Source organism: Betta splendens, chromosome 13, assembly GCF_900634795.4.
Source record: "Betta splendens chromosome 13, fBetSpl5.4, whole genome shotgun sequence".
Lineage (NCBI taxonomy): Eukaryota > Metazoa > Chordata > Actinopteri > Anabantiformes > Osphronemidae > Betta > Betta splendens.
In genome coordinates, this window is record NC_040893.2 from 9916322 (window position 1) to 9939128 (window position 22807).

Below are 22807 nucleotides of genomic sequence, written 5' to 3' on the forward strand. Positions count from 1 at the left end.
CTACCTGAAGAGATCGACTGCACTTATTATTCTTCAATTTCGAAGCAGATTGCATTTAAACTCATTTAACCTTCACTAACTCTAAACCATTAATTCTTATTTATTTGCTGCTATATTGTAGAATAGGGTAAATCCTTCCACATTAAAAATGCACAGTTAATGAACCAATAAACACTTTATTTAAAACTGGCACAGAATGGGAGATTAACATAAAAAAGAAGCACCAACATATACATCAATAGGGCACAAAGGGCATCATAAAGACTGTATAAGCAATGATCATGGAGAGACCTGTTAATAAGCTTATAAAATCTCAGACAATAAAACCTCAACCAAATAAATAGACCTTCACACATAAGGAAGTAATAGCAGTGGAATGCAGCTCATCAAAAGTATGATCCACTCTTCAGTAAACTCCACACTCACAACCACTTATGCTACCTGCTTCTATCAGTTTATACATCACAATGAACAGGAACGTTGTTTTGATGAAAGCACACTTACATAATACAGTATAAACCACAGCCGTAAAGGCTGGTCAGAGAGAAAAAGGCCTGGGAAGAGCTTAGTTCGTGCTAACGTGCAGAAAGTTCTGGCTGTACACAATACCCTGTGAAGAAACAAAACGTGTGAAGTGTTTGCACCACATCCTTCACACAGTGTGGACAAGTTAGTGACTTCTCAGCGTGCGTCCAAACACTAGCGATGAGTTCAAATGCCTTTTTCTTAACACTTTTCTATCCGGACCCCTGAGCTACTTCACACGACGTGAAAAAGCTCATCTCCGTCAGCGAGTCAATTATGCAGTCAATAAAATAAATCAAATATGTTTACGCCTGTGGAAACCTGTGAGGAATCCATCCATGAAATATCTGTTCCGAGTGACAGGTCATCCACTGGCTCGGATATAAACATATCAAGACATGGACTGAATGGATATGTCATCCATTCAGGACTTGTCTTGTCATCTCTGCTATCTGTAATATGACAGGAGAGATACTATATCGCGTCTGTGGGGACAGGTATAACAGGATGCACAACTGTGACAAACAACACACCAGCTCAGTGGCAGTCAGCATCAGATCACACTACCCCCCCCCACCCTTCACTGAAGTAGTTTCCTGTGGCCAGTCGCCTCCAGCTCCACACTGGACAGGAAGCGCTTGGACAGGCGGCGGCAGTCGTAGTTGAGCTCGGTGGTGAAGCACGCGCTGGTCTTCTTGGGGTAGATGATGGTGGTGGTCCGGAAGCGCTGCGGCCGGTGCCGGGGCTCCAGCTCCAGCTGGGTCTTGTAGCGGCGCCAGGTGCTGTGGGGCACGGCCACGATGGTCTGCCTGCAGCGCCGGAGGCCCAGGCCGCACGGCTGCAGCGCCACGTCCTGGATGAAGTGGCGGTGGGAGTCGTACTGCAGCGAGGACGTGTATCTGTGTGCAGAGGGACAGAGTCGCTGGTACCGTACATGCATCGGAGGGCAACTTATCAAATCCAGCCCACCTGATTTCCTTCGGCGGCAGGGGGTCCAGGGCGATGCCTTCCCCGAAGGAGAAGGGGTGAAGCTGCGGCACAGATCCAGTGGGTAAAACCACAACCTGCAACGAAGAATTCAGCCTCACAGTGAAAACACGAGGAGCCGAACTGGGCACGTTCTCGCTGGTGTGGTTCAGAGCTGCAGTGACCCACTTTCCTCAGCTGACCAGAACGTGCAGCGAATTCCTGCATGGGTGCCATTAACTTCCACAAACATTTGGCTTATTTAAATACATGCAGCCTTAAGGGAGTGACAAACACCAGCGTATGGCGTGACTTGTAGACAGCACTAATTCGCTTCCACTTAGCACCATAAACAAATCCATACACCACTCGACTCATGCATGTGGCGAGTTTTCCAGATCACATTTCATGTTATAAAACATCCATGGATTTAAAACAAAAACAAAAAAAAACAGCAGCATTTAGTTGTCTGTGCTGCTCCAGAGGGGGCTCACAGGCATCCGTTAAAGCGGGGGTGATAATAAGGCAGAGCCCGCTACCTACCAGGGAGCCCCGGCCCTCGTCCTCGCACCCCGGACTCACGCCTCCGGCTTTGTCCGCGCACGCAGGCAGCAGCCAGGCGCCGGGGCTCGGGCTCGGAGGCAACCCCGAGTCCGGGCTGTCAAGTCCTCTCTCCGCCCTGCCGCTCATGTCCAGCGCGTCCTCTTCACATACATCCGGCAAGTTCAACCTGCCGACCATTTCTAGTTGAAAAGTTGCAAAACTCCGGGGAGCGAGGCGCGCGTTGCGACAGGGACCGCTTCCAGGCTCGCGGCAGCGCCCGCGGAGCGCGCGCGGGTTCCGGGCGCCGATTCCGGTCCCGGAGCCTCCAACTCAGCGCGTCACGGATACTAAAACGTGGTTTTCAGGTCAAATACAGCATTCAGTGAATGTGAGCAGAAGGATGGGAGGCTGTTTATGTACTTCGGCGCTGCGCGGATGAGAGGGAACCTGCGGAGCGCGCAGGAGGCTCGCTTCAGGTCCGCGCGGCGCAGGAGACGCCTTTTGAAGGCTTCGCCGGCTGCTGATTGGACGGAACAGCGGAGCAGCCGCAACCGCGGACCGGGCCGGTCAAGGGAACCGAGCCACGTTCTCATTCAGCACTGGAACCTCGGTAGAACCAGCTTGCTGTGTTTTCCCGGTACTGTGCAGTCCAACTTATGAAGCACAAGAGAAAAAACATCTTGCAGCATGTTTTACTCGTTCAACAAGTGCCAGTTTAACATACAGTTCAAAGACAGACAGGTAGGACAGCTGTGTTAATTCAGTCCACAAGAAGAACAGTGACCTCTATAACCAGGGATTTAACCTTTACTCCAGAAACTGCTTAGGAATGCACCTAGTATCACCAAGTATCACAATAAAGCTGTCACACTGTGTCTGAATGGAATATGTTTAGTACAGACATAGATGTACATCGTCTCACTTCATTTACAGAAAATATGCCAGTGCAAATACAGGATTTGTTTTTCCACCATACAGTAAGGAAAGAAACCCATGTTACATACATGTCCAGGTCAAATACATTTAGTCAACTGGTCATAATTTACATGTTCTTCTCAGGGGATTCATAATTCAAAACAAAGACGTCTTTATGTTTGAAGATACTCGAAATCCAATGACCCTTCATTGCAGAGAACACCTGCTAGTGGTTCAGTTCAGACCACCGGCCACTGAAACATAACCACCTGTGACGCATGTCCACTTTAATGGATGGCAGAGATGCAGATACGCTGCGTGGTCATCCCTCAGTTGAAATTACAATAGCAGAAAGAAACTGGGAGTGTGATTAGAATGCATTGTACTCTAAAACATCAGCTTTAATCAACATCAGGCCGACTGTAGTCATCCCAGAGACACAGCAGAGTTTAGTTAACAGCTCCACATCCTCTGAGTGTAAGAACACAATGCAACAATGGTACCTAGTCCAGTCATTAGTGTCATAAAAGAGGAAGGAGGGAAATTACAGAAGTAACAAACACAGTTAATAAGAGCAGCAACTGGGGAAAGTTTCTTCACATGTTTAGTAAGAAAACGCTGTCAAATGAAATCAAGACTGCAAAAAAGGGGAGGATGAACTCTTCCTCCAGCCATTTTGTAAGCTCTGATTTCAGAGTGCAACTGTTCACAGTCTCTTCTTGATGAGTTTCTCTAGTTTGCGGATGCGGGAGGACTCCTGCTCAGGGGTGGGGGCGCTGAAGGAGAGGGAGGGGCCGCCGTCGGCGCCGGAGGGCGGCGTGGGCAACCTCTGCCTAAACAGCTCCAGCATGCTGCTCTGCTCACTGCGCTTCAGGCCCTGCACACACAAAACGCAGGCACAACAATAGGACACTGGAAACGATAAAGAGGGAGGTCGTTCACAGCAACGCACTGGACAACGAGCTGCACAACAAAACAGAGGCGAAGTGGCAGAAGATGCCATGAGCTGTCGCCATTTTACGGTTTTAGTTAACATTTGAGTCATTGCTCGACACTATTATGGCTGTGAATCTAAATAGTGGTATTAAGCCGATGCATTGACAGCATCGGTCAAACCGACTGACCTTCATGTCCAGAATCTTCTGGAAGGTTTCGGGGTTGCCGTCTGCCAGGAGCTTGATGTAGTTATCGACAAACACCACCGGTGGTTCATGTGGGGCCATCACCACCTGTGCAAGAGTAGAATTCCATTTTCAACTTTTTTTTCACTGTGAACCATGATGGGATGACCCAGGAGATCTGTAAATGATGCCACATGGGGAGGCTGTGTCCCAGCTGGGGGGGGGGGGGTTACATCTGGCAGAACCAAGCAGTCGCAAACAAAGTCGAGATTATGGTCTATATTTAGGATCCCACTCCTCACTTTTTTCCTTATACACACCAATTATACACACACACACACACGAACACACACACACACACGAACACACACACGAACACACACACACACACACACACACACACACACACACACACACACACACACACACACACACACACACACACACACACACACACACACACACACACACACACGCGAGCAAGAATTAGCTCCACTGGTAATTATTTTGCGGGTACAGCAGGTCTGGGTAAAAATGTCGCTTTAGTCAGACCAGGAAAAAAAATATTTAACAGGGTCTCTCTGGAATGAATTCTCTTGGTTGCCCCCCCCAACAATAAAGACTTACTGGAAAAAATGGATCGGGTAGCAAATGATTCCAGTCGCTACAAAACAGGCAGACCAACATGTCTGACATGTGCACACGGAAGAATTGGACAAGGTTCCTTATCTTTTTTCAAACCAGCCCAATCTGTCGTTTATTAAAAGGTTTCCTACTTGTGGTTTGCTCAAAAAAGATGAAAAAAATAAATAAAAAGAAAAGATAAGCAGCACCAACGGGAGCGAGTTGATAATTCAGAACCAGCAGGAAGAGAGGGAAGCGCTTGGACTTTCTTTGCTTACTAGACTTGCTGACTGAGTGATTTACTTAGCAACTGTCCTGGAGCGAGGCCAAGGGAAAAGCCTGTAGGGACCTCGTAAAAGGGGGGGGGGTGGCATTAAGACTGAAAAGGGTGGAAATGGGGGTTGTGTTTGACATACACCCCACACGAGAACTTCAGAGGTACTGTAAGGGAGAGACTTACGGTGGGGTGGGCAGGAGGAGTGTGGAAAACAGCCACGTCTCATAGGCATCGTAGTGGCCGAGAGGGGCAGATGTACACAATCTAGACAAGTGTAATTTATACAGCTTCACTGTGCTGCATGTTGGACAACAACCTTAATATATGAGGGGTCTTGAACCAATGCAAACAGAAAGTGTACTGGGTTAATTCTAGCAACTGAATTACTACATAATACGTTATCAATTTTAATTAACATTAATCGTGTGTGTAATGTGACCAGAAATCAAACCAACTGATCTCCCAAGCTCTATGAACCGCTTTAGCATCTCTTAGCATTGTTCTGATTAATGCTTACAACTTTGACTAATAAGAGCTTTTACAAATTAGGAAATTGGCCACTATTACTTTAAACTAAGAAAAAATAGCAGTTTAGAAGCTAATTCCACCAGGAGTCGACGCCACAAATTCCAAATAAATGTATCTGTCAGTCGGTGTGGATGTGTGGAAGCAGCTGTTGGCCAACACATAACTTTATGAGGTGATAATATGTCAATGTTGTGTTTACGGCATGTTTGGCTGCTCTGGGACTAGACAAAAAAAAAGAGAGCAAAGAGCTGAGGACTGAAAAATAGCCCAAGCCCAGAGATCTATCTTGAGTAAACAAGATTCCCAATTCAAGTCAAGATAATGATGAGAGCAGCTGGGTTATAGATAAAGTGTTCAAACAGACAGTAGCTCTCAGTCGTCCTAGTGAAGTGTTCCTTCCTAGTGGACACCAGATTAATTTTCAAGTCACGGCATCAAAAAGTGTAAGTCCAAACTATTGTTGAGGTTAGACGGAGGGATCCTCCAACTGACCTTTCATTGAGCTTGTCCTTGAGAGGCTTTGCCCTAAGCCAGGACGGACCAATTACCAGTGAGTAAACCTTGAGCATGAACCACGTCGATACCTAAAATGCTTGCCACAGCACTGCAGCTCGTCTTCTCTCACACCGTTTGTCTCTTTCCAAGGGCAACAAACGTCCACTGAGGAAATATTTTACTGCAGGAGTCAAAACTGACCAATTTCTGACTTTTTGTTACCAGTGGAACAATGTTACACCTAATTGCACCTTATTTATATGATCGTACACATGATTATGACTGGACTATTATTATGGACATCTATCATTTCTTGGGTATTACAGAGACTTTAGCCATATCATGTCTGCCATCAGGGGTTTCCTTCTAGTATGGGACTACTTTGTGCTCTGATTGTTACAGTAATGCACATGAATTATCTGAAGGCTTTCACGCACCGTCACCTCCATCTGGGACAGTACTTCAAAAGCCCAACAGATTCACGTTCCAGCTGAAGGAACACGCTGGCACTCAACAATAAAAAAAAAAAAAAAAAGCAAAGTCATTTACTGATGTGAACGTGTCCTTATAACTCTATAATGTGAGAGCCGCTAGTGTGTGGCGGATGAGTGGAAATTCACATCTATGGATTCAGAGCAGGGAACAAAGGCCATATGCAACAGGTAGAAGAGGTAGGCTAATATAAGATGGTAAGAAGGGTTGGTGGACAGTGACAGCGTTGAAAACAAGCAGAGGCAGAGCCTAAGAGTAATTACTATATAATGGCATGAATGAAAGCTATTTCACTGTGTGTCTGCCATTTATTCGCTCTTTTTGGCATGAAGGCAGGGCGGGATGCCATGTTTAGACCAGGTCACAATGATTGCTATAAACATCAGGTCAGAGAAAACTTCAGGAAGGAAACAAGGCCTTCGGGGAGTCCAGTGGAAATCAAAGGACAGGCTGAAGCATCTGAGTGTGTACATTTCTGTAAACTCCAGGGACATTTAATAAGGGAGTGGTTCATCTGCGGTGGACACATACCAGTGTCCTCAAGATTCTCCTGAAGTATTTCTAATTCAAGGCTACAGTAAGTGGCTGAATCTGGGCTCAAAACAATATCCGAGGTACACGTTGACCTGCATGTTAGTCTGTGTTTTTGTATGCACTTATTTATTTACCCACTCACACCTCTATTTTGGCTAAAGGTCAACCGCTACTTGAGTGAGTCAAGACAAACATTTTAAAGCTGGCTCGCCGGTCAAACCGCAAACACTCGGCACAGAGATGTTTGTTCGGTGTACTCTTGCTTTTTACGACGGAACCTCAATCAGTGGGAAAAAGCAGTCGGCTGAAGGTTCTGTCAGACTGTTCTTGGTCAAGTGTTAGCATCAACAGCAAAGTTCATGTTTAACTAGACATGTCAGAGCTTCAACACTAAATCAGTAAAAGGGCAAACAAGAGATAAAGAAAAATAACTTAAGGGTCCATGTAAAGTTCAGAGCCTATAAAAGGTCAAAGACTCAAGCGTCAGTTGTAAAAAGGACATGAATTTAACCACCCAAGTTAAATGTCATAAAGTCTAAAGTGTCCCATTACGGCTGAGAGGTTGTGATTAAATGTTTAAATTGTACTATTTTGTGTTTAGAACTGAACTTGAGCTGGCATTAAAATCCATGCATTCCTTTAGATGTAAACTGTTTAAACTAGTCTTACGAGCAAGGCTGGGTGTTTTTCCAACATTCACCTAAGGAAGGTTAAACTGGGAGCTGCTTACATACAGTATACTGTACTGGAAGAGCTGCGGGCCTGAATAAATAATATTAAAGTGCTCCGTCCTGCTCACCTTCAGTATCATCTCAGCACGAGTCATGCCTTTCACCACTATCTTGGTGTAGCTGGCTGGTGCCTTGCGCAGCACCTGAGAGCCTATGGAGGGCAGATCCAGTAAGACTGTCTTCAGGGAGTGTGTATCAAGAAGAAGCTAGTGGGGAAATATAACACATATAACAACACTTAGATTAAACATGTCACAGCAATGCATTAACTTACTGGTGCGATAATCATGTTATAACTAACATACGTGGAAAAACAAGCACTTACTTGTTCAGCTCCCACCATGCTGATGGGCTTACACCTGAACAGGTGGTTGATGAATTTAGGAATGAAGGAACTGAAGAAAGAAAAAGTGGAACATCATTAGAAGTTTCAGACGATTAACATTGTGGATAAAACAAAATACAAACAAGTGCATGTGTGTACTTTGTGAACTTGATGCAGAATTGTGTGAAGTATTTGCGCGTGGACGCCAGGTTATCTCTTATGATCGGCACATTTTGTTTAATGTGCATGATGATTGAGGTCACGTATGGACTCTGGTCGCCGACATGCTCCACGCTCTGCCACGGCATCTGAGAGAGAGTGGAGGATGAGTGTCAGTTCCTTTAAACGCAATACACACAATGATGTAGCATAATGAGACATCACAGGATAAAGACACATAAACCAAACAATCAGAAAAAGAAACCTTGCTCATAGCAGTAAGGGCAGGGTCACATGCAGCATCGAGGTCTTGAACAAGGAGCTGGATACTGTTTGAGATCACACTGAGAACAAAAAAAATAAAAGACACTGGTGAAGCACAGTCTTTACAAAACATCTATATATTTAATAGGGAAAACAAAAGTGGGTCTGCAGTTGTCACTTACGTGCTAAATGTATCCATCTCCCCAGTTAAATTAATTCTCTCCACTAGGATTTTATCTACTTTTTCCTTTAGCTTCTCCTCCAACTGAGACACACAAACAAAAACATCAACGCACACACACAGATAACGTTTCCTGCAAAGCGGTGCTCTGTGTATCTCTCTGTTTGTGGGTGACCCTGTGTACATGCCTGTTGTGTGGTAGCTAAGCAGTACTCCGCAGTGCTCAGGATGCTACAGATCAGACAGAGCTCATCTACAGTGAACTTCGCAGTTTCTGAGCCCTCTTTCTCCTTCAGTAGACTGGTGATGGTGAGACCCCCGCTGTTACTGCTGGACCTGGATGCAGAGAAGAAACAGCACTAAAACACACGGGACCACAGATAACACACTGTAAGATGGAATGAAGGGTCAACAAAATAAATCCAAAATCAGCAGTTTGTGAAAAATAAACTACCAAATGCCATTTAAAGTAAGTGAGACACAGTTGGAGTGATTACACACAGATGAAAGATGCTGAGCTTTGACGTGACTGTGAGAATGAACCTTTGAAGAGGTCTCAAAACGGGCAGGCTCCATTTGCCAAAAAAATAATTAACAGGCCCTGACACAGAGACAGAACCCGTTGCTGGTGTCAGTCAGCGGCTGGTAACATAGTTGTTTCTGCTGGTTGCATATTAGGTTTTGCCACAACGTAACCAACCCCAGATTTCTTCTGGCACACCAGACTGAGAACATTAAGTTTCAAAGCAAACATCCGAACAGCCCATTACTCTACCAAAACAATTAACCACTACGGGTGTGGCACACTTGTTTGTGTGCGTTTTTGTGTGAGTGCTGAGGAAACATAATTATCCGCACTCACAGAAATAGCTAAATATTAAAAATACTACTGACTTAATACTAGTGAGTATTCAATCAGAAGGATGGTGCTTGAAGGTTTGACTCCTAATAAACTAAATAACGACTCAATAAATGCTACAAAGAGTCCAGCTTGTGGAAAAGATATTAGTTTGTATTTCACGTGAGAAGCTAAAGGTTTCATAGCACCAGCATAGGCAACACAACAACAATGGCAACACAAAGTGTTAAAAGGGTTCATTCTAACCAAACCTGAACCCGTCTTACTTTGGCAGGTTGCCAGAGAGGATTTTCCAAGCGTACTCCCGCAGAAATTTCTGGAAGACAGTTGTGAGCGCAATCATGGGTTCTCCGGTGCTCAGCTGGGAGCACTGCACCATGCACTTCTTGTAGTAGACGAACAGGTCAGCACAGCTGGGCAGCACCGCTCCGCCCTCCTCTGTGCCCGCCTTGGGTGGGCCCTGGGCTCGGAAGTCCGCCACGAACCGGTCAATCAGTTCGCCCAAGTTCCTATAGGTGCCCGTAAACGTACAGTCAAAACCACACAAGCACACACATACAGTAGAGTGGTGTTTCTGTTAGAGGTATGAAAATAAAAAAAAGAAGTGTTAAACAGTAACAACATATGTTTGGGCCTTAGATAAACTGTAATTAAAATAAAAAGCACACAAATAGAGATAGATACACAGGGGAAAGTATTCTGAGCCTATCATAGTCCTCAATACTGCAGTGAACTGGTCCGGAGACAGTTGGTGTGGCCCAGTTCTACTGAATCTTGGAACTCAAGCCAAGGACAAAACAAGCAAGCCACTGTTCTCTCTATGTCCCACTGGGGACAAGCTGATCTGGCTGCTGCCTGTTTAGGACTTAGGATTGAGCTGAAATGAGGTTGTAGCTACAGACCAGGTCGACCCTGCCCACTTAGACAGTAAGTTAGATAATCAGCAGTTAACACGCTCAGGAGCTAAAAGCCAGGAAGAACATGCAAGTCGAGCAGACTCAGAACTGTGTTCGGTTTCAGAGGTGACCCCCATGACTGGCTGAGAAAAGTGAAGAATGGCCGGAGAATAAAATGGAAGGAGAGGTGAAAGTAAGGCAGGAGGAAGAACAAGAGGCTCAGTCGAAGACGACGCATTACCAGAAAGAAAAAAGGTGGAATCAAAAGAGGCAGATCTGCTGTGGTAGCAAGTATATAACCCCTCTCCCACTTTCTCCCAGCGTCTGTGGTCGTGCAGCTAATGGGAAACATTTCTGCCACAGTGGAGACAGAGGTATGTACAGGAACAAGAGATGGAAAGACAGAGGAGGCAATAAAACAGAATAGGAGGAGGGGGATCTGATTGATGAGCGGGCAACGGAAAATGGATGCATGTGCCAGCTTTACACACAACCTGCTTCTGATTCCGGGTCTGGAAACCACGACCCAATTTGGCCTTGTCTGCTTGTATGAGTGTGTGTGTGTGTGTGTGTGTGTGTGTGTGTTTCTCACTTGTCTTGGGACTCTATATAGACGTATAGATGAGGTTCAAAGCACTTGGAGACAATGCCGTGGAAAGGGTTGTCTGGAGCTTTCGGTTTCCTGGGCTTAGGGAACAGAGGAAAATGGCTCATTAAAGAAACTGCAGGTTCTAATTGTAGAAAGGTTGATTCTGTATAAAACCTTTTAAATAGTAAAACCTTTTATGCCTAAAATACCTTAGCTGCCATTTCATTAAATCCACTAAATGTACCAGACATTTATTTTATTGGAGCACAACAATTTTTGAAAAAGAAAACATCTGTGGGGCACAAAGTAACTGTATACTAGCACAGCTGTGTGTTCATGCACTATGTCCCACCTGGCTCAAGGATGTTAAAGTTGACAGTTATATAAGGGTGAAGTTAATAAGAAGAGCATTAAACAAAAATCTGTCAGATATCAAATGTAATTTTGCACAGATGTGCACAGAAATCATAAAATGCTAAATGACCCGTTAGACTGCGGAGCAAAAGTCTTGTGGACCAGCGAAAAATGATTCATATTGTAAATAAAGATGTTTACGACTGCACAGCAAGTAAGGAATACTCTCTGGGATGCAGGCACACATGTTTCCTTCCAAAAAAAAACAAGACTTCATAACTATAACCTCAGAGGAACCTGCAAACCCACAGTAAGCCAGCTGTAAAATAAAAAAGTACAGCTCAACAGAAAAGAGCAGAGTAGTAGAGTTCTAGCAAAAATATTTCAATGGACAGATGAAGATGAAATCTACCACTATAAAAAAAAGACCTAATCAATAGGTTAGGCAAGGTAAAACACTTTGTTTGGATAAAAAAGTAATAGAAACCTCAGGAACAGAGAGAAAAGAAGCAGCAGAATTCCTTAATTCAGCCAAATGCATCAAAACTCACTGGATGACATTTCACGCTTTATTATTCAGCCGGACAATGTTACCACTTGTGCAGCCAACGCCAGGTCATTTGTCTCATTAAGCTTTGTTCCATCTATTGAAAATCAGACAGCCCACAATGTGACCCCGGCGTGGGAGAACCTCAGCGAGGAACATGAGAGTCCAGATCCACTTACCTTGGCTAAATCGTCATCCTTTTCTGTGCCCACATCCTCACCGGGCTCCTCCTCCAAGAAGGGGTTCGTTGGCTCTAGGGGGCTCTCCGGCCTCTTTTGCTGTACATAGACAAATACATTTCTTCTATTCTTTTCAGTCTCTCTCTACATACCATTTAATAATCCTGTAAGGAAACCTCTGAGTTTAACAGCTGGGTGAAATAGATGCGTAGACTTTTCCTAACCAACTATAATTTCTTGACAGATTATCTGCATAATGCTGAGGATAAAGTTAAAGTGCACTCCCAACGCCACACTCGAACCTGACCTGGATTACAGGCTTTACTCAGGATTTGACGCTGGGAGTGTAAAATACAACAAGCTACTATTCAGCAGGTGTATTAAGTGTCATTAACGGTGGCAAGAACCTGCAAATAAATGTTTAGCCTCAATGACACCAATCTGTCTGTTTGTTTACGCTGCAAGAAAGCCCTCCGGAGATTAGCACACCTGCACATTGTGGGTGTAGATTAATAGGATTGATGCTCTAATTTGCTATTTCACACCTTCCAACCATGTCCTGTGTGGCTGTGTGTGCTTTTCCTTACTCCAGGTGTGTCGGTCAAGGTGCATCCCGTGAAACGTTTTGCCAGTAAACCCTCGAAGTTTGTGGTTCTCTGGATGGCAAAGAGAAGCAGCTTCACCTCGATCTCCTTGGCCCGTGTTCGCATCACTTTAGCTAGCTCCACCCTTACGAACACAGGCAAGAAACAGTGATCCACTTTGTCACGGTCCTTTATGCTAATGCACATTAGTTCAAGTTTATTTGTTTTGCTTCTCAGCTGATCACTTCTTCTCTCATGGGGTTAAAGGGAAAACAACGGTCATTGTGGCCACTAGGTCAGTGCTCATTTAGGCCACCTACGTCAGCCCAACCAAAGCTCGGGGTCACGTCAGGCACGCTATGCCAGTGTGGCTCACTTTACAATCTATTAAAACTTTAACTTTATTACAGTTTTTTCCCTTGTGCAGAGACAAGATATAAAACAGTTTTAACACACATTACTGATATAAGTCCTGTGTGTGTCCCTGTGTGTACCTGGTGATGTGGCAGAACTCCACAGCAATGCGCTCTGTCATGAACCACTCCTCAGGAAACATTCGTCCGTATTTCTCTTCGTAATCTACCAGCTGCCGCTTGATCCAGGCGTAGCGCCGGTCGATTTTGTCCAACCACGCAACCTGCTCAACAGGACAGGGTCCTTAATATGTACCAACATTATGATAATAATGACACAGTTTCATATTTAGATCACTCACATCTTGGTTCTCCTGGAAGAGCACTAGATACTCTGAGAGGTGCTGCCGAATAAACTTTTTGATTATCTCCTGTTTTATGCGGGGATCCAAGACATTGGCCACCAGACAGGCATCTCTCAGCACATTACTGGGGCCACCTGGTCTCTGTGTGAAACAAAGGTTTATAGAGCAAAAAAACAGTTCAAGAATCTCTGAAATAAATGATAATCAGGGTTTTAATTGTGCACAGCATTCAGCATTTACCTTGGAGCCCTGAGAGGGGAAGGCTTCTTCAAAATCTGCCAGGATCTGAGTTCCCAGCTCACTCTGTGCTGCCTTTACTCTAAATAGGATAATAAACAACACATAGCCTATTACTGTTTCTCAATTAGCACATGACAATAATAAAACAATATTAAGTATGATGTACAGTAGAGTACACCAGAGGCTGATTTCTCATAATTTCCATCCAAAGAATAGACAAATCTGTTCTGGCCAGCTACTGAACATGAGACCCTAATCACACAAACTGCTCTTTGTTGGGTCACACACTGACAAGTTATTGTCAAAATGTTCTACAAGATGATCCGAGTCTGGAGGGGAGGCTGCTGAATTCTGTTTTCTAGCTGTTTTGCTACTGCATCTGTGCGAGCTGTCAGCAGCAGGGCCTGCCTGTATTGCAGCGACTGCGTGGGTGTTATTTACCCAGTCGTGTGCCTGTACATACAGGAGTACACGGTGTATTTATAGACAAGCAATGAGTCCATCTGCATGTGTGACAGCTGAGTGGCGCAGGCGAGACAGAAAAGCATTAAGCAATGGTGAGGAAAAAAGCTTATTAAAAAATAATTAAAGTTGATCCTGTTGAAAGGTGACAGCTGCACTGACTCCATTTAGTCACAGTGAAAAATGCTGTCAGGACAAAGGGCTAATTCCCCTCACAGAATTAGAGCAGGAAAAGGCAGAAACAGAAATGTCAAGAGGGGGCTGTCACATAAAGCTCTTATAATAAGCATATTAGTCAGTAACCTGCAGAAGTTTGTTTTATAGCATTATATTACACTGTGATGCCTCAAGAAACATTCAAAATGTTATATTTAGAAAGTAAATTCTTCCAGATTTGACTGAGTGACTCCTTTTTAATTCATGCATGTGAATCTTTACAGCTGAAATATTTTCTCTTTTATTCTCTCTTCTGTCCTAAAATACAGTGGTCTAGTCTTTGTGTGTTGTTGTATCGGTTGTACATTAATAGTGGATTGGTGGACAATAAACAGTAAACCCTTCATCTGTACTTTGTGCTTTTATCTCCCAGCCCTGCCTCTATGCCCCACTGGGAATAGTAGCATTTCTTTTAACTGTTTGCATCCAGACATCTGTCCTGCCCTCATACTTCTGGGCCTTTTCCTTCTTCCTCTTTAATCTGTTTCCCCAGTAGAGTCACCCCCCCCCCAACACACACAGCTGTCAATGATGGTGTGAACACCGTTTGCCACACCTCAAAAAAAACAAAGAAGAACAAAAGCACAGGAATTCTTTGTTTTTGTCGAACCAGCGCTGCTTAGAACATTAACTTGGCCAATGTGTTCCAAACTGATTCTGGTGTTCTAGAAACATATTAAAATCGGTGGAAAACAAAAAATAATGCATGTTGCAAAGATCTTCGGTTTCATTTACAGATGTGTTGACGGCATGAGCTACACGCTCAGTGATAAGTACATGTGGAGGCTCATATACCGTACAAACACACCCTTAAGTGTCCACTTAGTCTCTGACAGTGGAAAAACCACTGGAATGACGGCGCTCTTCCTTCTTGTGTGCTCTTGTATTGTGTGTGAATATCTGCATAAACAGGACGTAGCGCATAAAATACGTTCAGCCAAACACCGTGGACACATTTCAACCATTTAGCTAAATAGCGTCATTGGAATATATGCACAGGCCTGGCTCGGAACCGTTCAGCACAGTGAAAACACATACGTTACAGCTGTGTTAGTTACCTCTCAGAGAGCTGTCTGATCTGGGGAATGCCCATGTACTTGTGGAAATGTTCAAGCACGTTTACCACTCCCTGCAGCAAATTGGCCACCTCGCCATACTGCCTCTTTCTGGTCATGGCTCTAAAACACAACACATGAGTTTCTGTTGTTACTGAAACAGATCTTAGTGTTTTCTTCATAGTAATAAATACTAACAATCAGAAGTTGGGAAGAGCTGTCTTTAATCTTACAACTATCCAAAACACGTGCTGTAGAATGTAAGTGTACCCACTCCAAAGAATCCACACCCCCTGCTAACATATGCAGGTGGTTGAGGGTGGTGATGGAAGTAGTGAGGTGGCGCTTGGCGTGATCCAACTGCTTTATGTCCCTTGTAATTTCCTTGACCTGTGAAGGAATGGGAACAAAACACGGGGCTTGGTCAAAATCAAAGACAGACGAGAAAACAGGGTGAGAGAGAAAACTCCCTGGAAGACAAAAAGAAGTGAAGGTACAGAGATCGGGAAAGGCACCAGAAAAGGCGAGCAAATATAAAAGAGCGGTTCATTGGATGGGGCAACAGGACAAAGACAAACAGAGCGAGACGGGAGACACACCCATTGGGTGGAGGAATAATTACTCCTACATGCCTCCTGAAAAGGGGACCTGCTGGCCAATCCCCCCCTTCATCCTTCCTCTACTCACTCTGCTTGTAACAGACACATGGAAGGTGCATTACCTCAGCTTTAATAGCTTACCCCACCGTCCTCTTTTCTGAGGGAGGATATGGGCGGTATGTCTCTTAGGGTCACACAGACAATAATAAGTCACTTCGGTGTGTGTGTGTGCGCACTCATACCATTTGTTCAGACTTCTCTGCCTTGTCCTTGATGTCTTTGATTTTGCCAAAGAGCTGCTGGATAGCAATCTGGGCTTCCTCCAACGCCTGCACAAAACAAATCGAGCAGCATGAAACACAATGGCAAAGGCGTCTTTGCAGTGTTGAGTGTGAACGTATGTGTTCCTTGAGTGAGAAATCATGGGTCTCCGCATGCCCTAAAAACACTTATCTAACCAGGTACAATCCCACTGATTTCAGCAACCTCAGCTTGGAAAAAATGATGTCAGAAAACCGGATGCAAGTGCAGCTAAAGTGAGGAGGAAGGAAAAACTTTGAGATGAGAACAGTTTGATTAAAATGTTGATTAAAAGGACGCAGTGATGGCCGTGCCAGTGTTTATTCACAGGATGTTCAGACAACATCTGCTCCCTCTAGATACAGTACAACATGTGCTGGCTGACAGTGAGTAATGAAATACTGTAACTAGTCCTCTACTAAAACAGTAACACATTCTTACCTTCTCACGGTACAGTAATACGCTGACATGGCACTATTTGCAGTGCATTGTGAATGATTCAGGCATGTTCCACTGCCTTTTTGAAACCCTGTCAGTAGCTGATGGTAATTGCAATTTATTATTCTTTTGTTTTCATTAAAGTGTATTTACCCACATAAAAAAATAACTTTAGACTAAAAATGAGGATAACAATAATGTACCCAGTGAGAAGCAGGGTGTTGGTTGAAACATTTTTCTGGTGCTGTGATTTGCCAGTTTGGGTCAACTTTCCAATAGATTTTGTTTTTTTTGTTAATCCCAACTTCACCAGACTCCAGCTTGGGTCCATATGAAAAATGATCCAGCTCATGACCAACGCATGCAATGTCAAACATTCTAATTGGTCGTCTAATTGACAAGCTGTTCACATATCTCACATCAGTAGGTATTAAGCCAACACGCAGGCCATTAAGTAAAGAACAGCACTAAAGCCATTGCTATAAAGGCTAAACAGATCATTAGCAGCCTCAGCAGCATATAAAGCCGAACCTGATTCAGTAACATTAAACAGTTGCAAATGTTTAAAATATGACTCTAATATTTCCTCATCATCTCTCATGGCAGCTGCTCTTTGATGGTCCTAGAGATTTTGCCGACATCCGATGCCTGGGTAATTGGCTTCACTTGGCCTGATGCTGTGGCGGCCCTGCAGACACAACTCTGCCTCTCCTTGGACTCACATGCACAGTCTGGCAAATTACACACAAGGAATGCTAACAGCCGGCACCAGCTGCGCAAGGAATCTACCACTTTTACAGCCACCTCCAAGATGTGAGTGGACCGAGACTGAGCAGACACACACACGCCGATAAATACAGCTCAGGGGAAGATTCATTTAGCCTGCTACGTGGTGTCAACCAGCAAGGCTTGGTGAAAGTGCCGAGTGGTCACAGTCAAAGTCAAGATGGCGGACCATAAAACTAACAAGAAAACTGTTTTGGCATTTCTCTCTCCAAAGGGAGTTCAAATGCTCAAATGCTGTTCAAATATGCTAAACCTTAATTGACTCTGTATCACCTGGATATAGATCCCTGGAGGCCAGATAATGAGGAAGACAAAGGGCTCTGCAACCACAAACTCAAGCTCACATCCTTCTTTACCTTTATGCCCTCCAAAAGCCTGTACTTGAGGGTGGCTAAGTACATGAATTGGGAAAATGAAGGCAGGCTACAGTATGTGATTACCCCATCATCTGAGTGTTAGACAGAAGGGAGTGCCACTGAATCTTCAAAGAGGTTCCCAGGAGGAGCGCACAAAATGCACCCAGGACCAGAGGCTCTGAGGTTGCAATTGTCCCTTGTGCAGACTCAGCAGAGTCAATCTGGCTGCCTTCCTAGCAGCTCATTTCCTGCATTTAGCCTTGAGGAGAGCAGAGAGAGACCACTGCCCAGCAGGCGCCTCCGAGCCCAAGATGTTATCTGCTTTCACTAAATGTGAAAACGCACTCAAAAAACAAATTAAAATATTTCATGATACACATTGTAGCGATTTCACAGCAATGAAAAACAAAGGGGAGACCTTTTTTTTTTTCAAAGCTAAAAAAAGCTTTAGATGCACTTCACTTTCGCACGACTAAAAGGTTTATTAAAGAGTAATTGTGAGTTAAGAGTGAAACACCATAAATGAGATCAGCAGGAGGGAGCTTTTAACAGCAGGGACACTGCCTGAGCTCCATGTAAACATTTTTATAAGGATAATTTATACAGTAGAAAAAGCTTTAGAGGTTATGTACAGAACAAATCTTCATGTGATGTTTGAAGATGACATTTCTATTACAGCTAAGCTTGGCATTAAATGATATCTAAAGGATTACAGTAAAAAACAACACTCAGTCAGTACTGTAAAATAACTGGCACTTGTTGCAGCAGATGATGAAATAATGATAATTTTAGATTTAAAAGGCCATATTAAAAAGTGACTAAAAATAATTGAGGCACTGACTGGTAGTACCTCAGCATGCGCCCAGATTTTAGGTGAAATACAAAATACTCAATACAAAAAAGTTTGTAAGAGCTTAAGAAGAGGAAATTAAAGAATGGAAACCAAAGTATGATGAATCACCAGCAGGTTTAACATGACTGGCATACATTAGACAGATTTTTAAATAAATACCCAATTCAGTATTTTCTAATATTCTTATTACCACGATGAAAAACGCAGATGACAATTTATGCATCAGCAGGACTCCTTACTAGAGTGTGACAGGGCCTGTTCTATTGTGCACAGCTGCTCTTGACAGAAAAAGGCTGAACACCAATTAACTAACAGGAGTGAAAACGACAAGCAGTAACTGATAGGAAATGTTTGATTGCATAAACATATATGCACATGGTTTGTCATCAATATTGTTTTACGGCTCTCATTTTCATATAACGGTAACTATAATGTTGAGTGCAGCTAACTGTGGAGTAGGTGTGCATGCAGTATTTCCATCACTACGGTAGCAGGCAGGCAGGAAGTTGTTGAGTGACAGCTGAGTGGTGGTGGGAAGCTCAGCTGAGCTACAGACAGATATTTTGATTGTATCTGTGCAAAGCTGTTTATACTTACTAAGAGATTCCCACAGTTTGTCAGAACAGAGCATGTGTCGTTCTAATTGAGTCAGTCTCTCTGACACTGAGCAACATGAATAACAGTCAATCATGCTGTCTTCAACTTGACTCAGTTTAGTGTAACATTACCAGCTGCTATGATGAAGCACAAACATGTAAACTCAGTGCAAACACATCAAGATCTCAATAACTTGTTCAAAGTGAACATGAACACTGACACAGTAAATACCGGCTCCATAAGTCATCAGAGTCTGAACATCCAGACTGTCTAATTAAGGCATTCTGACTCCTACAGAAAAAAAACAAGGCAAACCTTTTGCCAGTTCTCCTCCACTTTCCCTTTCCTCCTATATTCTCTCCTCCATCCATTCCTATAAATGTTTCCACCCTTGGTTTGCCTAGTTGTTTGATTTTAAGCTTTGCACTTAGCAGAGTGACTGTCCAATTAAGAGCAGAAATGAGCAACTTTAATTCTGTTGGTTTTATCCTACTGCTGCCTTTATGTTTCATTCACCATCTTGAAATGAACACCTCTCCATCTTTCCGTCTGCAGAAAGGATTTTCCCTCTGGAAATGTTGGAATGGCTAAGTGGGGCTGGAAAAACAAACTAAAATTATTGTGTGTGACTGTATAATGTTAATGGTCTGGAGGGGATTTAGAGCGTTTCCGCTACTAAACGGTAGCTAGCTGGAAAAGACAGGGCCACCGGGCCAGACACCCTAACGACAACACACACCTAATCATGTCAACTAGTTAGAACAGTGAGTTAGCGCTCACTCATCAGGTGGCACCTTCCCTTTAAAGACACACACCCCTTGACAGAACAAGAACCCAAATTCAATTAGAAGGGGCCAAAAAGAGGCAAAAATTCAAAAGGCTGGGTTTCACAGAAATTGTAGTATTTACATACAGGAATCTATTTCCCAGACATGTTTTCCGTAAAGAGGGCTAGTGTGAGCAGCGGGAATGAAACTGAGTCATCCTGTCCTTTTCCATGGAAGCAATCTAGAGAAAGGAAAGAGCAGGAGAGGGGCAGGAACATGTTTTTCTGGGTACGGAGCAACCAAAGATATCGCTCAAACTTGCGGTGATGGATGGTCTTTTCAACACCACAAGTGATAAATTGGCATTGCAGCACAAATCCACATGGTTGTTAATCTCCCCCACCGTTCAATAAGGCAAGCATGAACTACATGCTGTGCTAGTGTGTGAGAGACTAAACTGTAAAATACTACACATTTGGTTTTCATTTTGTTGACGTTTTTGCCGTCCTGCCAGATGTACAATATGATTCTAATGCGATCATGTTTGTCCAACCAGTTTAACATATTTCTCTAAAACCTGCAGTTCAACTCACCTGCCTGCCATCCTGGCCCACGTTGGTCTGGCCTCTCACCACTGTCCTGATGTTGTCGTCCAGACGCCTGTCAAACACAAATATGCACTGAAAGTAAATTACAAACACAGAGCTGAGGTTAGGAATGATATCATTTAAGTCTACTCACCGAATCTTCAGGCGGATTTTATTTACCACATCATCAATATTGGCTAAAGACTGGGAAGAAAGACAGAGAGATAAAGGTATGAAAATGCATGCTCACTACTGTCATCACTTATACAGTGGAGGGTTAAATATGAGGGATTACAGTGACCCCTCATGGATATGAAGTGTACATTCATATATGAATTGAATTACGCTGAACCTATACACGTAACAGTCAGTTTAGGAAATTAACAATAAACACTTAGGTAAAATTCTGATAATATTAGATGGAATAAATATTATACATACACACACACTCACACACAGAGATATAGCTAAGGAATAAAACATGGCAAAATTTCAGTGAGATTAATTACATTCTAAATGATGATGTCTTCTCAAGGTTCAGAACAGTAATATGTTTTTAACACCTGCTACGACAGATTAAAACGTATGTTGTGACTGTTAATAAATTATTTTCAACTAACCAATAGTAACATGCATACATACATACAGTCACACGAGAAAAAGGGGTCACACTATTGTTGATAGTGTTCAAAATGAAACCCTGGCCAGTGGTGATTCTGTGTCACCTGTTCAGTGGGAAACAGCGTGTTGATGTATTCCACAGCATTGAAGTCTGCTCTGTCCAGCGGGTCCTGACTGGGGAACACCTGGCACATATAACACAAATACATCTGAGATATAAAGCCACAACAACATGACAAAATCACCCTTTAAAGGGCTGTTATGGGTCACTTAAACCGTCAGGTGTCCGTTAGCACTACTGTATATACGTTATAGCTACTGTGCTGCTTATGTCAACATTCATTGAAGGGTAAAGCGCAGACACAACATACACATCGCTAAAACGCAGAACATCAGTTAACAATGAGCAATGATTTAACCTATGCGGGTTTTCTATAAGTATGTACTGTCAACATTAAGGAAGTCAGCGTTTTAATTTTGTATCGTACTTGTTAGTAGTCGTAGCGTCACATCCAGCCAGCACCAGTAAAGTGCTAACGGCCGGCTAACGCTGACAAACCTAGCAGCAGTGACGAGACTGAAGCGGTACCTGCTCAATAGCCAGCTGCACCTCAGGTGTGAGGTGCAAAATCGCCTCCAAATCCTCCGCAAATTCAAATTCTTCCTCCTCCACCATTGTCAAAACAAAACCGGAGAGCTCGTCGGCATACTACTTCCTGGTGACGAGGCTTCTGGGAGATTTGATGACATCACAAGGGTGCTTCGAGGGCTGTGGGAAATTAGTGTAATTATCCTGTAATTTGTATCTATGAGTGTAATTATCCACAAACATTTCTCGTTGCCCTCTTCACGTTGCAATTTTAATTTCTGAGTCAGATCCTTTCTCTGTGTTCGAAGTGAACATCAGTGATGAAAGCAATGTGTCTGTTTATGTCGATAATTGCAAAAATGTAACATCTAGTAATGGGTATCCCTGATTATAGTAACAAAGGCTTTAATTATGTAGTATTATGTTGCCTGATATTCAAAGTACAAACACCTGTTTTCAAGTCATTCTTACTTTTCCACAACACTATACAGTAATTATGTCTTGGGAGGGAGCTGGGAAAGTCATCACAAGAGCTTCACAACACCTCACAAAGACATCACCATTAACAGCAGAACGTTTTTCAAAAAGGGATTTAGGGTCTGCTGATTTTCAGCATGTGGAGGCTTTGATTTCTAGGTAAATGATAAAAAATAGCTACACGTGTACATGTACCTGCTACTGGTGATGACAATCCTGTCTCGGAATGCTCACATGTATTTTTTGAAACCTTACAATCTGTCCTCATATTACCTGCCCAGCATGATCTGGCATGACCCTTCATCATGATTTCATTCACAATGTACCTGCTGTGTCTTCCCGTCTTCAACATCTACCAGAGTAACAAATAGCTGTCGTCTGTATGACACTTCATAAATTAAAAGGCAGCAGTGCCCCCTGCTGTTCCAATACAAAGTAACCCCCCCCCCCAAAAAAAA

The 22807-nt window shown here is 43.5% G+C and overlaps 2 protein-coding genes across 2 annotated transcripts; both read right to left on the bottom strand.

The window, feature by feature from the left end:
- Positions 1-156: 156 nt before the first annotated feature.
- On the bottom strand, positions 157-2519 carry rflnb (refilin B). The gene is made up of 3 exons (XM_029171529.3): positions 2035-2519; positions 1495-1589; positions 157-1424 (listed from the first exon to the last, which is right to left on the bottom strand). The coding sequence occupies exons 1-3, from the start codon at positions 2230-2232 to the stop codon at positions 1106-1108; spliced, it is 612 nt and encodes a 203-aa protein (XP_029027362.1). The 5' UTR covers positions 2233-2519; the 3' UTR covers positions 157-1105.
- A 191-nt stretch (positions 2520-2710) lies between these two features.
- vps53 (VPS53 subunit of GARP complex) lies at positions 2711-22031 on the bottom strand. Its single transcript, XM_029171528.3, has 22 exons — positions 21873-22031; positions 21388-21468; positions 20817-20866; positions 20669-20735; positions 16221-16307; positions 15654-15769; positions 15383-15502; positions 13647-13725; positions 13404-13547; positions 13183-13325; positions 12692-12833; positions 12105-12203; positions 11028-11122; positions 9806-10048; positions 8869-9016; positions 8682-8764; positions 8501-8579; positions 8236-8384; positions 8077-8146; positions 7820-7957; positions 4074-4178; positions 2711-3826 (listed from the first exon to the last, which is right to left on the bottom strand). Exons 1-22 carry the CDS (start codon positions 21957-21959, stop codon positions 3656-3658), a joined length of 2496 nt encoding a protein of 831 aa, XP_029027361.1. The 5' UTR covers positions 21960-22031; the 3' UTR covers positions 2711-3655.
- Positions 22032-22807: the final 776 nt, after the last annotated feature.

What these genes read in the sequence shown, in the direction of transcription:
- vps53 (XM_029171528.3), bottom strand. Translation starts at nt 21,959, where the DNA reads ATGGTGGAGGAGGAAGAATTTGAATTTGCGGAGGATTTGGAGGCGATT. An exon ending in ATCAGACAGCTCTCTGAGAG is followed by an intron (nt 13,726 to 15,382) that starts GTAACTAACACA and finishes TATCCTATTTAG; the next exon opens with AGTAAAGGCAGCACAGAGTG. An exon ending in GAGTTCTGCCACATCACCAG is followed by an intron (nt 12,834 to 13,182) that starts GTACACACAGGG and finishes TGTGTTCGTAAG; the next exon opens with GGTGGAGCTAGCTAAAGTGA.
- rflnb (XM_029171529.3), bottom strand. Translation starts at nt 2,232, where the DNA reads ATGGTCGGCAGGTTGAACTTGCCGGATGTATGTGAAGAGGACGCGCTG. An exon ending in ACGAGGGCCGGGGCTCCCTG is followed by an intron (nt 1,590 to 2,034) that starts GTAGGTAGCGGG and finishes TCTTCGTTGCAG; the next exon opens with GTTGTGGTTTTACCCACTGG. An exon ending in CTGCCGCCGAAGGAAATCAG is followed by an intron (nt 1,425 to 1,494) that starts GTGGGCTGGATT and finishes CTCTGCACACAG; the next exon opens with ATACACGTCCTCGCTGCAGT.